Source organism: Heptranchias perlo, chromosome 30 (genome assembly GCF_035084215.1).
Source record: "Heptranchias perlo isolate sHepPer1 chromosome 30, sHepPer1.hap1, whole genome shotgun sequence".
NCBI classification, from domain to species: Eukaryota; Metazoa; Chordata; class Chondrichthyes; order Hexanchiformes; family Hexanchidae; genus Heptranchias; species Heptranchias perlo.
The window spans coordinates 10681110-10697926 of NC_090354.1; the positions used below are offsets into that span (position 1 = coordinate 10681110).

Below are 16817 nucleotides of genomic sequence, written 5' to 3' on the forward strand. Positions count from 1 at the left end.
TATGAATGCAAGTTCGAGACACAAAAGGCATCAAGGGGTATGGGGAGAGAGCGGGAATACAGTATTGAGATAGAAGATCAGCCATGATCATATTGAATGGCGGAGCAGGCTTGAAGGGCCGAATGGTCTACTCCTGCTCCTATTTTCTATGTTACTATGTTTCTTTCTTTTAGATTATCTACTACTGTTAATTAAAATCCTGCATCCAACCTAGCACAGGGTTTAATCTGGTATCAAAGGAAATTTTATTTAAATGAAATGTGGTGTATAATTTACTAATATCTGTCATTGCTCAGAAGGACCTTTTAACATTTAAAAATGTAGTAAACTGCAATTGACATATTTATTGTAAAAAAAAAATCCATAATGACAATTCCCTGCCATCACTGGTGGGTATTGTCGTTTCTATCTCAGAAGTAATTTTTCTTGTGCCATAATTTCTTGTCTCATTGCTTTTCACCACATGCCCCCCACAGTTGTTCTTTATATCTCTCATGCTTTCTAAGGAGCCGTGCATCTTTTCTTCCTCCCTCCCTGACTGCTAACAATAGACTGCTCCCAAGCACTGTAGAAATTTGGAATTTTTAAAAAAAAAATGCATTTAAAATATCTATCTGTAAAAGAAAAATTATATTGGAGAAAAACACTTAATTAAAAAGTTTTAGAAAGCTACACATGGGGGGGTATTTGAAGATTCATGACACTATATGCAAAATAAAGCAACCCTGATTTTCTTCATTTGTTGCTCACAGTCAAGCATTGATCCAGACTGCTAGTCAAGTCATGGATAAGCTAAAATTTTCTCTCCCTTAACATCAACAAGACCAAAATCATTTTGTTCGGCCCCTGTCAAAAATACCACACCTGAACTCCTGGTTTTATCTCCCTCCCTGCCTACTCACTCAGGCTGAATTTGACACTGTTGCATTTGACCCTCAGTACAGCTTCAAACCCCACATCCTATCCATCACCAATACCGGCTCTCCGCAGTTTCATTCAACCCTTATGCCAGTAGGTGCCCTCTGCTCTTCCAATTCTCATTGCATCCACCCACATCCGTGATTCACCTTTAGTGGTATGCATCAGGCTGCGTGCTCAAACTCTTCCTAAACTTCTCTTTCATGTTGTCTCTGTCCCCGATTTTTAATTCTCCTCTAAAATCTACCTCCGACTAATGCTTTGGTCACCTCCCAAATCTTCTGCTCAGGATCAGTTTTCACCTCTGAAGGTGGCACCTTTGTGCAATTTACTATATTAAAAAGGTGCTTTTTAATTGTTGTTGAGGTTGATAATTGAGAGGCATAACATCACCTACTAAGTGCTTTGTCTATTCATAGTGCATCGGTGCTCTCACCTATTCGCTGAGAGCCTCTCGAGCATATCACAATTTTAAAAGCAATTTTTTTTTGCCAATGTTCTGCCCTCTTCTGAATGCAATTCCACAGGCACCATGTCTCGCCCGTGACAATTCTTCATGTCTGATCCTAGACAATGCGTGTGGAGGGTTAAGAATGATTTTATTGTAGGAGAGACAGCAGGTAATGGGGGAAGGATGCGGTGCTTTTCATTCTCCACATGAACACATTTCATTCCTAAAATAAATTTGATGTCGCCTAGTTTAAGGAAATACAGTGAAAAAGCGACTTAACCTAAACCTAGAGACGCAGACGAGGATTCTGGCCCTTCTGCACCCCCCCCTTGATCCGGCGGACACTTACTCCTACGCCGCGGCTCTGCTCTTACCTTACACGCTGAGAAAACCCCGAGTTTCTCCAATTTCTTGGCCCGAGGGAAAGCGCGGACCTGAGCTTTGCGCTGGACTGAGCGTTGCTGGCTGCTGCTAGCGCCGGGACGGGCGGGGTCGGCCGGGCTAGGGGCCGGGGCGGCGGCGGCGGCGGCGGGCGAGGGAGAGGCCGCGGCCTGGGACTGATACTGCGGCTGAGCCCGGGCCTGCGAGGCTTGCGCTGCCTCCGCCATCACCGTGCCCCCTCTGCCATGGAAACCGCCAGGGCCGCCACTGCGCCGGCGCGACGCGAGGTGCATATTGGGAAATGTAGTCTCACTCTCACCCCCCCCATCTTTCATGAAGGGGATACGATGTCAAACGCGCATCAATTCAACAACTAATTTAAACTTAAAAAGATCAGAATAGTTAAACAGATCTTAATCTGTAGTGATGGGCGAGAAATAACGGGTTTGGTGAGCTTTTTAATTTAATTTCCAGCCGAATGGCATCATGGGAGTTGTATTTTTTTTTAAGGTTGGCATTGAGGCGCATGCGCACATTGCAGTCCAGTACAAGCGACATCTTAACACGAGAGGCGAGGCAGAGAGCTGGTCTCAGCTCATAAACCATGAGAGCCAAGGTGAGTGTGGGGGGAGAAAGAATCGACCCGAATATAATATATTAAGTATATATTTAAATTCAGGTGCTAATGAAGAGACTTTCTCCGCCTCGCGTGTTTCTTTCGAAGGCCGCAACCATGCTGGGGGAATTGGGCCTCTCCAGCACGCGGTCGGCCAGCAGCCTTTTCCCCGCCTCTACACTGGGGTTTGTAGAAGGGAACGCAGTTGTAATTTTATTGGAACATTCCTGCGCACATGTTGGGCTGGATTGCATCCTATTTAAAAATCCAAACACCTGGATGTGAAGAAAATGCAAAAGCTTAACTGCAGGTAATAGAACTCGGTTATCAAAAAAAAAAAATCTGTGCTTGGTAAAACTCGATCAGCCAGCATCTGTGTGGAGAACAAAAAGTTAGTATTTCAGGTGTGGACCCTTTACCAAAACCGCTGGTTTTGTTAGTACCAGAGGAGATTGTGGGGTGATTTAATAGTGCTGGTTATGGGGCCATAGATACAAGAGATTTAGGACAGAGAGCAAGAGAAACCTCTTTACATCAGATTGTGAGGAATGCACAACCAGAGTAGAAGCAGAAACCATCTTAAAATTTAAGAGATTAGATAAACGGTTTAAGGGGATATGGGAACAGGGCAGGCACATCGGATAAGGAGGATTGAGATCAACACGGATTGGTAATTTTATAAGGGAGAAGGGTGATTGCAATCCCAATTGGCTTGCATTTTATTGAACATATCTTTGTCTGATTTGGAACTGCTGTATATTAGTGAGTTACAGTAAATTGTGCACTTGGCTGTCTGACACATTGAAATAAAACATGTAAGAGCAAATCTGTCATTGTTGCTAGAAAAAAATTACAAAATCCCTAATGGTCTTTTTTTCTCTTTTTATCTCCAGTGGAGGAAGAAAAGGATGCGCAGGTCTGTATAAACCTCTTTAAAAAAATTTAATTAAAATTGGTGGATTACATTTCAGCTGGTGAATTGAGGGATGGTTTCCAATATTTTACTTCAATCCCAAACATATTCTTGACTACCTATTTTCTCCCTAATTCAGTTCCTTTTTGAGAATTGAAATTTAAGGTAATGTCTTGTTCTGTTGGTTTTGCTGAGCTTATTTCCTGGCTTGCTGTGCTGTCTCATGCTCTTTTTTTTTGATTCCTCTTTAGTTTATTTGCTTTCCAGGCAGTAGGGGGTGGGTCTTTGTTTGGAGACTTTTCTGCCCTCCTTCTGTGTCCTAGATTACTCTCCTATGGTCATGAGAGTATCTTCACTGGCCCCAATATTTAGGTAAATTTCTGACCGAGCCTGGGATAACAAGCCGAAAACGTTGTGTAGATTGCTTTAATTACAGAATCTCGTGCGCCTTCGTAGAAACTTTTTTTTTTAGCAAAAAAGCCATTATATATAACTGGCCTAACCTGCTTCTTTGAAAGTTTCAACTCAACAGTTTGAACCCCTCAAATTTGCCAGGGCTTGTTGAATTTAAATAACTGCCAGCCATAAACCAAACTGAACAAATCACAGTAAGCCTTTGTTTGAATGTGGCTTGCCTCCTCCCTCAAGCCTTGGAGGCAACAACAGAACTTCAACATTTGCATCAAGTAAGACTTGTGACATAAAATTACTGCTACAAAGCTAAAACTGGACAAGTTACATAATTTTTTTCTACAGTGGAATAGCAGCAGTACCCCATAATAAAACAAACTTCAAAGAAGAGCTGAATATTCTTATCTGAAATAAGGACACCAGGCTGGTAGCTCAGGGCCAGTCAGAACCTGAAAGAGGTTAATGTTTTCGGTGTGTTCGGATGAAGTATCATGCCCAATACATCCACCCTGCTGTGCACTTTTTAATGTAAGAAAGCAGTTTCCCCAATGATGTAGTGCATGGTTAAGATGTACCTAGTGCATGAGAGTTTTTCTTCCTTTTGTAAGTTTTAACATTCTCATTCAACACGTACATTCTTTTTTAAAATTGCTATCTTCGATTTAATTGGAGAAGTGATCCTACATTAGTCAACCCAGCCTTCTTTCAAGTGATCTTCCATTCAAAAGATGATAAATGCTATGAATTATGTCAGATAAGGTGGTAGTCAAAAACATCCTTGACTTTTCTCCATCTTGCAAGTCAGAGTTGTAAAGATGAGCCAGTCGTGCCTGTCACTATCGTATGCTACCTAGGAAATGCAGTATAACCACAAACTGGGCAGGGCTGAAAACAAACAACTGTTATAAATTTTTCCTACTTTCTCAGTGACTTTGCAACATTTATGTTTTGCTTAGCTTTGTCAAAAACGAGTAAACCCACAATCTGCTTCCATATCCTGTGTGGTTTTAGTGAATCTTTAACATGCACAGCATTAGTGTGTGTCATACCACAACATTAGACTGTTGGGTGCTAATCCACCTCCACAGAAGGAGGGAGCCACTTAAAACTTTATATGTTTGTGTATGCATAAAAATAACTTGCATCTCAACTACTGGCATTATACAAATAGCATAGCCCTTAAGTATTATGGTAGTTCTTATAAATCTTGTGGGTTTACCATAATGTTCATGACTTGGCAGCTCTTACATTGTGGGTTCATCAGTCTGTTTACACATAATTTTAATGCAGTGACAAAATAATAATTGAGTGGGAAGTTTCCATTCCATTTTAAAACTGGAAGATTGATGGATGTGAGAATCATTTGCTATTTCAAGCCGGTTTAATTTGAACAGTCAGGTGCACATTAGTTCTGCCAGTAATACTAGGTGGCATTATGCCATACAGCACTGTATGCATAGCCAAGCTTATTAATAAGGAATTGCATAGAATCCCAGGCTTTTGTGACTGACAAACAAAGGGCAAACCCTATTACAGTTCCAATCTACAGACCTCACATAGATGTGGACGCAAGTAATGTTAAAATTTCCATAAGGAATGTTGATGGGACATAGCAATTTTAATATCCATGTATACATAGAGGGAAATGTCAGTGGGGCAATGCAAGCTCTATCCCAGCACTTCACAGTAGTCAGCTCAAACACCCAGACATGAAACATTTACTCTTTGGTTAGTGAATGGTGGCTTGTGCAGAAGGAATGTAATACAAAAATGTAGAGGGGAGAAGGGGAAATTCTTCCACGCTATGCAAGATTACATATCTTTGTCTAGTAAGAATTCAAACATTGCATTTACTGTTTGTATGCCACTGCATTAATTTCAGCAAATGCATTTGGCGGTTTGTGGTTCATTTTAAACTTTTTCTATTCCTAAACAGATTGAAGCGCAAGCGGAGGAAGATGAGGGCGAGGTCAAAGTGAGGCCCACTACTGAAGAGCATCGAGGCCACGGTGGCTGCTGGTTGTTTTAAGGTTCAGCTTCATCAGTGGTCAATGGAAGATTTTCAAGCTTTCGTATTTTAGGGCCCACATGTTCATTTATCAGTTACTGAACTTTGTTATGCGTGTGTTTTATGCAGTTTTTGATTTGTTATAAAATAAAATTATTAACAATGTTTTGAAAGTTTTTTTTAAATCTAGGCAGTGATTCCAAAGTTAACTTACTTTTACTATTTTAGTCTAAACAAAATACTGAAGTTCTTGTTATTCATGATATGTAACAGAATCTCCATTTGCTGCACTTGTATTATTTGACATTCTGATTATTATCTACCAGAATTTTCATACAACACCACATTGCACAGCCCATTGATACCAGTCTCTTGTCTGGTGTGAATCATCCTTGCAGCCCAAGGAAGATTAAGTTCAGTATATTTGTATTGTTTGTCTTCATTCCTGTGCTTAGGGTACTGTTATACCAAGGTCAGAATGTGGGAAATTTCTACTATCTGCCAAAGGGGTTAAAATTATACAGTACAGAAAGAGGTCATTCAGCCCATCATGCCTGGTGTTGGCTGTTTGGAAGAGCTATCCAATTCCCCTGCTTTTTCTCATAGCTCTGCAAATTGTTCCTTTTCATGGAAATATCCAGTTCCCCTTTGAAAGTTACTGAATGGTTCTTCATTATTATGGGTGATAAAGGTCCACCTTGCAATGTTTACTAATTTCCTGAATCATTTCTGTCCAATAATTTAAAAAATCTTAATCTGTTAACTTTTGCATTATAAATTCCTATTTCCATATTTATAATGGATACTGCTTGTGTAAATGTCTTTGAAGCTCCCAGATAGGCAGGAGGGTGTAATTACAGTGTGACAAATTTACTTGGGCAGTTGTGGATGTAGGAATTTATAATAAAAATAATATGGCAACAAAATAGGGACTGGATTACATGTCTAGCAATGCAGGCATGGTACTTGAACATGTAATGGACCATCCTCTGACTAGTTGGAGATGAATGTTTTGTGATCAGATTCATTCCTACTCTTATTTGTAGCTATGAGACATTGTTGTCATTTTTCCTTTCATGTATTCCGATCTCCAACACTTTCTCTTTCTTCCTCCCCCACCAGTACTTCACTAGCAGCATTACTTCCTGTCCAGCAACAACACATTTTTGCTCCCTTTACATTACTGCTATCAGCTTTGCAATAGGATGTTCTGAACAGCTGGTGTTTGCTCACAAATAGCTGCCAGCAGCATTTGAAGCATCTGATTTGCAAAAGACCTCTGCTCCTGAGCATATCTTCTAGCTACTCATGAGACTTGGAGGTTTTCAGCTGTTGGGTGTCCAGCCTAGAAACCATTTTTTATAGAAAGCATCTTTATGGTCTCTAAGACTACTGCTCTTATGCGTTGTGTGGGTAGAGGATAACTGCTTTATTACAAATGTTGCCAAAAATGCAAACAGTCATAGTCTGAGGCACTTTAGCAATGAACTGACACTATGTAATGGATAGGCAGATTGATTCTTAATAGCGACCTGTATTTTTCAGTATAGAGGTTAGTTGGTGGGCAGTAGAATCCCCAATAACAGGTCTGACCAGGTAAGTGGGGCTCTGATCAAACTACTATAACTTCCAAAATACTTCCTTGCATTATCCCATTTTACAGTGACTGGGTAAGTACTAGAAGAGAAACGTTTGATTACAATTGAGCCTCATCCAGTACATAAATTGTGTTTCAGTTGGCTTTCTGCATAAAAATGGTTTCTTCAGTGCATTAAGTGGGGATCTGGTGCACCTGGGTCTCTGTACTGCTTGATTTACAAGCTGGGGGGGGGAAATAACTTCACATTCAACAGCTTGGCGGTTTAAAAAGTGGTCTTTTTTTCACTTGTACAATTCTCTAATACAAAAAAATCATTATCAAATGAAGACTGATAAACACCACTCGGTTACTTATTGATGCCTTTTTTTTGTCCTATTGAATGAGTTATTCAATTGTTCCTTGTACACTAACTAGAATAATAGCTAGCAGCAAATCACATGTCTTAAATTCAATCAAGTGGTTCTGATGAAGTCAAACTGAGACATATAAGTTTGCAAATATCAGCAGAGGTCCAGGATAGCACTGTCAACTCTTACATGGAAAACATACTGAATACTGTCATTTTAGTTACAAATGGACATGTGTGCAGAAAAGAAGGCCGGCGGAAAGTGAAGAGAATAAAAAAGAAAGCTTACAATTACAAAGGATTTGAGGAATATGGGAATTGCTAGGTGAAAAAAGACCCTAATCCATCTAAGCACAAGATACAAAGATAATGGAATTGTTGACTAATCATAGCAATCAATATTCGACAACAGACCCAGAAATCACGAGGAAAACTCCAATGGTGGAGAGTTTTGGGAACCTAGGTCCAAAGTCACCTTTATCCACCCAAGCGTAGGACACTTCCAACATACGTGTTAACTGACTCCTGTATCCCAAAATGTTATTTCCTCTAATTTGCATTTGAACGAATCAATACTAACTTTCCACCGTCTCCCTAAGGCATCTGTTTCATAGATTGACCACTTACATTGTTTCCACAGATTAGTTTTAAACTTACCCCTCTTCAGGCGCAGGTGGTGTTCTCTGGTGCTACTGTCCTGGAGAAGGTGAAATAGCTTGTCGTATCCTACATTATCCAGCCCCTTATCAATCCTAAGAACAACAATTATCATCTCAACCTTCTCTGCTTCAATGAGAACATGCCCAATTAACATAATAGCTCCTCATAATCCATCCCTTCAATCATTCTGGTTTCTTTCCACTATATCCTTCCAATTGCTACAATATACTTTTTGTATTGAGGCGACCAGAACAGTACATAGTATTATAAGTGCGGTTACACTAATGACTTATAAAGTGGTAGGAGTACCTCACTATTTTAGCTCAATATTGACCTTTCAATACATCTCAATATTGACCTTTTTAATACATCCCAGTATCTGATTTATTTTACTCACTGCCACCGATCATTTTATTGTCAGTCAGGACCCCCAGATCTCTATCAAGGGGTTCTATTACATTATGCATTGACACAATAGTCATATGTTCCCCGCCCCCCCCCCCCCACACACACTAGCAGCAAGTTACCGGTGAATAATCTATTCAACACATTGTTAATACAGTGGTCTGACTTTATGTAGAAGGCCAGTAATATACAAGTTTTGTTCTTAGCCTGCTGCATATCTCAGGAATATACTTCAGATTTTCCAAAAATTATTGATTTGACTTAAAAAATAAATTAGCATCCACTGCTATTGGTTCAATAAGAATGTTGTTGAAGAATTTTAAAAGTTTGAGATTGATTTCACCCTTTCATTTTGACACTGGGATAGGCCCTGAAATTCTTGGGGCTGGGTGGGTAAGATGGTGGTGGACCCTGGACAGGGTAGAACCCAGTTCCACTGGGTCTCTTCCCAGTGGAAATGATCTCAATGCCGTATTCCTAATAGCAAATGATCCAAAATGATCGAAGCAGCAACTTCAATATTAGATTGGTAGGTTTCTGAATTGCTGTGATTTGTCTTTGGAAAGAAAGCTGTTCTGATATCTTTGACTCATGGCAGATGCCCAGGGAGCACTTAATGGGCAACTACATCCTTTGTGTTAATGACCTTTTTTCAAGGATTTGGGGCAGGATCAACGCTTGGCCAGACGAGCGACTGGATGTCTCACCCCACTACACTTCCTGCCGAGGAATGGTACTCAAGGAATTTCACCCTGTTATCTTTGGCACATAAAAGTGCCATTTGTGTGGTTACAGCTTCAGCTTTTCTTTGCTGGTATCCTAGCCACCCTCTTAAATCTCCTAAAATGAAAATATGGGGGAAAACTTAGCAGGTCAATCAACAACAAGTTAGTGTTTCAGGCCGAACCCTTCAAGTAAAAGATGAACGGCATTTTAAAAGGAACAGAACAAAGAGTAGAGGAGAAAACAAACATACGAGAGAGTAAGTAAAATTGCCTGTTAGGTGTTTTAAAGGAAAACAAGTGGCTGTAATATTAAAATGATACGATAGGAAGAAGCATAATAAATAAATTAAAGACATTTAGGAAACACAGAAAATGTGTGAATAGCTGAGGTGGTTGGGCAATGGAGGTGGGATATGGCAGGTTTTAAATGGAAACAGAAAAGCTGGCAAAGCAGAACAGAATCCAGCAGCATCCCCCTGCTGTAAAGAAAGTGGGCCCCATAGTTAAGGTCTGAAGTTACTAAAGTCATTGTTAAGGCCAGAGGACTGCAAAGTTCTTAATAGCAAGATTTTTAATTCAGACTGACCTGTTTTGCTGTCTTGATTTTCAACCAGGGTTTGTAAAAATTACTCAATCAAGCAGATAAATTACCCAAAATGAAATGTCATGATTCAGGGACATGAAAAATGCAAATACTTAAGAAAGTAATAATTGTGCTTTGATGCTGACCAGTGACAAGAAAAGTTAAAATAATCAACAGAATAACTCAAAGAGACAGCTGATTTACAGATAACTATAGTGTCGTTTATTTGCATGATTTATCGTCTAATAAATCACCAGAAAATAAGATTATGCAGTGAGTAGTTATAATCTGGAGTGCACTGCCTGAAAGGGTGATGGATGCAGATTCAATCGTGGCTTTCAAAAAGGAATTGAATAAATATTTGAAGGGAAAAAATTTGCAGGACTACGGGGAAAGAGCAGGGGTATACGACTAACTGGATCACTCTTACAAAGAGCCAGCACAGGCTTGATGGGCCGAATGGGCTCCTTATGTGCTGTAACGATTCTATGACTAATTACTGTTTTAGAACATGTAATACAATATTGTACAGTTAATGGATTTAAAGAAAACTGGGACAATGTGATCATATTTGACAACATACCACTATTCAGCAGCATTGACTTAATTTTCATGAAGTGATATAGAAATAAGTGTAATGCTTATAATCTTTACAAATGACAGTTTAAACCATTTTGGAACATTTGATCTGACGTGACTAATGCTGGTCTATTTCTGACTTACTGCTGTTCCTGTACAGCGGAATAAATAGTCAGGCACTAAGAATGAGCAAAATGCTATCAGGGTAAATTCATCAAGGGTCTGGAATGGTTGTTGAGGGCTGAGGTCAACAATCATCCCTGTGTGGCATAATTATGCAGTTACAGAAATTGCCAAGTATTTGGACCTGAGGTGGGAGAGTGTAAGAGCTGTGTGTCCTGGCTGTCACAGCAGAGATACTACCTAGAACTCTAAAGAAGCAGAGTATGGTCATCCCTTCAGACCTTCACATCCTTGCAAGCAGCCTTTTAAACATTTCCACTGCACCGGGCACATTAACAGATAACTATAGTGTATTTCATTTGCACAATTCATCGTCCAATAAACCACCAGAAATTAAGACTATTTACTATTTCATAACATGTAACACAATATCAGCACAAAATTGTTGGCTGCTACTCAACCGTAACGTCACTGTAACAATATAATTCCAGAAGTTTCTAAAATTATGCCGATGTGTCAGTAAGCCGAGTCATTCTTGTTTAGGGCAAGGCTGAGGTATCATAGTTATTTTCTGCTCACGTGTCATAAACCCAGTAATGTTTAGCTAATTCTGGAAGTGTCTGGATTTCTGGGAGTAGAATATATAAGGCGTGTGTTCTGAGTGTTGCAGCAGATCAGGGACTGAAGACTGGGAGTTCACATCAGTCGGGTTTGAGAGAAGTGATAGAAGAGGCAGAGAGAATGCTGAGCTGTCGGGCTTTCCACGCTTCACGTCTGTGCCAGCAGCCTGTGTACACATTGTGGCCTGTTCCACACACAGTCTTTGAGCCATTTGAATGCAACAGGTGGCAACAGGTGGAAGAAGCGAGAAAGAGCATGAACTTCATGAATCAAGTTCTTGAGGAGCTCGCCAAAGAATTTTGGGAGGAAAGACCAAGAAATCAGAGCATCAAACCTGATAACAATAAAGAAGGTAAAAGACAATCCGAGGGCCAGGTTGGAGATGGCTTTTTTCTGTCCCTGGATGTCCAGCGATTCTCCCCAGAAGAACTGAAGGTGAAAGTACTTGGAAGAAAAGTGCTGGTGACAGGAAAACATGAGAAGAAAAATGATGATGGGAGCGGCTGTTATAGCTACAAATATGAAGAGTTCAGGAGAGAATTTCAGCTGCCAGAAGATGTCGATGCTCAGGCACTTAACTGCTGTTTGTCACAGGACGGTCGGTTAAAGGTTCAAGCCCCACGCCTGGCACTGCCAGCTGTGAATGAACGAACCGTTCCCATCAACATCACCTCTGATACAACAACCACTCCCCGGCTAAATCCTGGCAAAGAGGCACAGAAACAGGAGAGTGGAAAGGATGAGGAGAACAAGAAAGAGGCTGAAACAAAAGAGAACTCTTAAGACTCGTTTACAATGAATTTTTATAGTTAGAAAGAATAATTAAATATTGCCAGAAGTGAACTTCTCAGAAATTGATGCCATAGTTCTGAAAATTTGAAATTGTTCACTCTCCCGTTACTATGGATAACTAGATTATTTTTCTGTATATAATGACAATGAAACTTTGAGAACAGTAACAGTCTATGATTTTATTTGTCAAGTTATTAAAATGAAATTATTGTGCATACGTGTCTATGGCTACAGGTGTTTCATTGAATTTTACAGCACAAAGGAGGGCCATTCAGGCCATCATACTCCAGGAGTATTCTCACAATGAACAGCAACTGGAGCTTGCTTCCAAAATTTGTACCCAACCCCAAACGTAAAATATTCCTTCCTGGTAGTGAATGATTGTGACCTTTTTCTCTTGGGTTACCTGTTCAACGTAGATCTTGACCCCACAATTGAAAGAAGTTTGTAGTTACACTGAACTCTGGTCAGGAATCTGTGCAAGGTAAGCACATTAAATTCTCAAAAGAAAGGAGAACATAGCTACCAACTTTCATCAATTGCATATTAAATATTAAATGATGTAGAGAACATATAGAACATATACCTAAAATATTATTTAAAGGTAAACCAGGAATATAGGACCAGTGGGACATGAATTTAAATCAGTAAAAAGTAAATTTAAAACCGATATCAGGATAGAAGAACTTCTTCATTCAGAGAATGAATAACATTTGCAAGAACCTGTCAGGCAGGGATGTCGAGGGAACAACATTTGAGATGCTTAAAATACAGCTGGATGTTGTAATGGGAGAGTTTAGGTAACAGAGGAATAAGCATCAATGGGTTAATCTCATCCTACATACCACTCAGAGTGGAACATTAGGTTGTAACTTGTAAGACACCCCTGATTTGTTGGTCAAACTCTTACATATCTGCAGAAATTTTTCAGAAAAATTGTTTCTGAATTGGGCACTGACTGAAATAAAAAGAGTTTTGGGCTCTTGCTGTGTGCTCAGTTCCCAAATGGCTGCCTCATATTTCCAGAATCTGAAGTGATACCACAAGCAGCCAGACACTCACAGCACGATACTCCTGCTCTGTTCACATGACTCAAAAGAAATTAGCTCAGACCCCTGAGAATGTCGTCTTGCTCATTTGCAGTGCATGGTGATTCTTTCATGTACAGGACACATGGGGTTAATGGATCCTGTGAGAGTAACACATTAAAAGCACAAGCGGAAGTCATTTCCCTTTGCTAATCTGAACAGTAATGATGGGCAGAGGGACCAGAGTCAGACCTGAGAGAGAGATACACTTCCATTCTATCAACTCTTGTCTTTTTTTACATTGAGGTATTTTACGATGTTTCACAGAAAGAAAACATGAAAATTAAGAGGCGAATGGAGGATGAAACCACTTGTGATCTGAGTGAGTCTAGACAGTAGCCAGCAAATTTAGGATTGTACATAAGGAAATGAATGATCTTCCAGGTATTTCAGTGACACTTAAGTGTAATAATAAAGGCAGTCCAATGGTGAGTGAACAAAATGAGACTTACATCAAAGCTGCATACACTTGCTTCTGTCTATGTACCTACCAACCTAACCAGTACCCCATTCTGAAACTGCTGTGTCAGCAATCAGTTGAGCCTTACTTTATATTTCACAATCAATGAAGACAGTGCAGCCACAGGCAAAATTGGATTTTTACAAACTGTTAATGAATCTCATTGAAACCTTTTGGGGTAATTATGATAATAAAAGCACACAGATTTTTTTTTTAGCCCAGCCAGTGAGTGAGTGAATAAAAAAAAATAATTTAAGTCACACACCATCCAGACTTGGAAATATATCGCCGTTCCTTCATCGTCGCTGGGTCATAATCCTGGAACTCCCTAACAGCACTGTGGGAGAACCTTCACCACACGGACTGCAGCGGTTCAAGAAGGCAGCTCACCACCACCTTCTCAAGGGCAATTAGGGATGGGCAATAAATGCCGGCCTTGCCAGCCACGCCCACATCCCATGAACGAATAAAAAAAAACATGGCTGAGTGATGAACAAGTTGCAGTTCATGGGATGGGAGGCTAGCAAAGAGGGCATTGGATAAATCAAGGCTAAAAGTACAAGAAGTTAAACGGGGACTTTAGCAGCACCAGGACTGAGGCAGGCGATGTTCAGGGTTGGAAGTAAATGGCCATGGTGATGGAATGAAAGTGGACTTCAAAGCTCGACTCTGGGTTTAGCAAAATGCCACGGTTTCACGTGGTCTAGTTCAGCCTGTGAATGGCTGGAGGATGAAGTCTCTGAAAAAGAAACAGAGTTTATGGCAGAGGCTGAAGATAATGGCTTCAGCCTTCCCAATGTTCATTTGGAGAACGTTTTGACTCATCTATGACGATGTCATATAGCTGATCCAAAAGTACAGAGATGGATGTAGGGTTGGGGGAAGAGATAGAGCTGCGTGCCATCAGCATAGGTACGGAAGCTGACCCCGTATCTGTGAGTGATAGCACTGAGGGCCAGCATGTAGATCAGCAAGAGGAGGGAGCCAATGATGGATCTTCGGGGGTCTCCAGGAGTTACACTGCGGAAGCAGGAAGAGAAGCTATTGCTGAAGGTGTTGTTCTGGCTGCATTCAGAGAGGTAGGAGTAGAACCAAATGAGGACAATCGAACAGAGCTGAACAATGGATGAGAAGTGATGGGGAAGATGGCAAGGGCAACCATTTCAGAAGTTACGGTGAGGTCAAAGAGGACAAGGAAGAATAGAGCATCATAGTCACAGAGGAGATTATTTGTGTCTTTGGGCAGGGCAGTCTTGATGCTGCGAGAGGAGCTGAAACCAGACTGAAGAGATTTGAACAGGAAGTTTAGGTAGAGATGGGTGCAGCGCTGTGAGATGATGACACATTTGAGCGCCTTAAAGAGGAAAGGGAGGTTAGTCATGGGCAGTAGTGGGAGAGGACGGACAGGTCCAGGGTGGGTTTTTGAGGAGTGTGGTTATGCCCAATACATAGGCCTGCCTAAACAACAGTTCACAGAAATTAATTTCCTCTCAAAGTAGTGCAGTGCTGAAGAATTGTGCTCCAGAATTAGCCGTGAATCTAGCCAAACTGTTCCAGTACAGCTACAACAATGGCATCTACCTGACAATGCGGAAAATTGCCCAGGTATGTCCTGTCCACAAAAAGCAGGACAAATCCAATCTGGCCAATTACTGCCCCATCAGTCTATTCTCAATCATCAGCAAAGTGATGGAAGGTGTCGTTGACCGTACAATCAAGCGGAACTTACTCATCGATAACCTGCTCACCGATGCTCAGTTTGGGTTCCGCCAGGACCACTCGGCTCCAGAACTCATTACAGCCTTGATCCAAACATGGACAAAAGAGCTGAATTCCAGAGGCGAGGTGAGAGTAACTGACCTCGACATCAAGGCAGCATTTGACCGAGTGTGGCACCAAGGTGCCCTAGTAAAGTTGAAGTCAATGGGAATCAGGGGGAAAATTCTCCAGTGGCTGGAGTCATACCTAGCACAAAGGAAGATGGTAATGGTTTTTGGAGGCCAATCATCTCAGCCCCAGGACATTGCTGCAGGAGTTCCTCAGGGCAGTGTCCTTGGTCCAACCATCTTCAGCTGCTTCATCAATGACCTTCCCTCCATCAAAAGGTTGGAAATGGGGATGTTTGCTGATGATTGCACAGTTCAGTTCCATTCGCAACCCCTTAGATAATGAAGCAGTCAGTGCCTGCATACAGCAAGATGTGGACAACATCCAGGCTTGGGCTGATAAGTAACATTTGCACCAGACAAGTGCCAGGCAATGACCATCTCCAACAAGAGTCTAACCACCTCCCCTTGACATTCAACGGAATTACCATCGCCGAATCCACCACCATCAACATCCTGGGGGTCACCATTGACCAGAAACTTAACTGGACCAGCCACATAAATACTGTAGCCCCAAGAGCAGGTCAGAGGCTGGGTATTCTGCGGTGAGTGACTCACCTCCTGACTCCCCAAAGACTTTACACCATCTACATGAGATAACTCAGGAGTGTGATGGAATTCTCTACACTTGCCTGGATGAGTGCAACTTCAACAACACTCAAGAAGCTCGACACCATCCAGGACAATGCAGCCCACTTGATTGGTACCCCATGAACCACCCTAAACATTCACTACCTTCACCATCAGCGCACTGTGGCTGCAATGTGTATCATCTACAGGATGCACTGCAGCAACTCGCCAAGGCTTCTTCGACAGCATCTCCCAAACCCGCGACCTCTACCACCAAGAAGGAAAAGGGCAGCAGGTGCATGGGAACAACACCACCTGCGCGTTCCCCTCCACACCATCCCGACTTGGAAATATATTGCCGTTCCTTCATCGTCGCTGGGTCAAAATCCTGGAACCCTCTAACTAACAGCACTGTGGGAGAACCTTCACCACACAGACTGCAGCGGTTCAAGAAGGCGGCTCACCACCACCTTCTCAAGGGCAATTAGGGATGGGCAATAAATGCTGGCCTTCCCAGCGATGCCCACATCCCATCAATGAATAAAAAAAACGATTGCCGAATGTTAATATAAACCTTCAATTCTTTAAAATCTCACTGTGTTCAGTCAAGAACCTGGAACTTCAAGCTGTATAAAAATGTTAGAACTGTACAATTGCCATTTTTGAAATAAATAAACACCA

General features: G+C 41.3%; 2 protein-coding genes and 1 long non-coding RNA gene across 4 annotated transcripts in view; 2 read left to right on the top strand and 1 right to left on the bottom strand.

The window, feature by feature from the left end:
• kat2a (K(lysine) acetyltransferase 2A) overlaps nt 1–2006 on the bottom strand; it is a 35299-nt gene extending 33293 nt beyond the window's left edge. For both annotated transcript variants that reach the window (XR_010958004.1, XM_067968876.1), the window contains exon 1: nt 1744–2006. Coding sequence is in view for 1 of the 2 variants with exons in the window: in XM_067968876.1 (XP_067824977.1) it covers nt 1744–1977 (234 nt within the window). In the remaining variant the exon portion in view is untranslated. The remainder of the gene's footprint in view (nt 1–1743) is intronic.
• LOC137299898 (uncharacterized) lies at nt 1524–5863 on the top strand. The gene is made up of 4 exons (XR_010958005.1): nt 1524–1538; nt 2261–2366; nt 3260–3282; nt 5627–5863. It is a non-coding gene; the product is annotated as an uncharacterized lncRNA (long non-coding RNA).
• A 5512-nt stretch (nt 5864–11375) lies between these two features.
• LOC137300114 (heat shock protein beta-11-like) lies at nt 11376–12345 on the top strand. Its single transcript, XM_067969204.1, has one exon. It carries the CDS (start codon nt 11461–11463, stop codon nt 12121–12123), a length of 663 nt encoding a protein of 220 aa, XP_067825305.1. The 5' UTR covers nt 11376–11460; the 3' UTR covers nt 12124–12345.
• Nucleotides 12346–16817: the final 4472 nt, after the last annotated feature.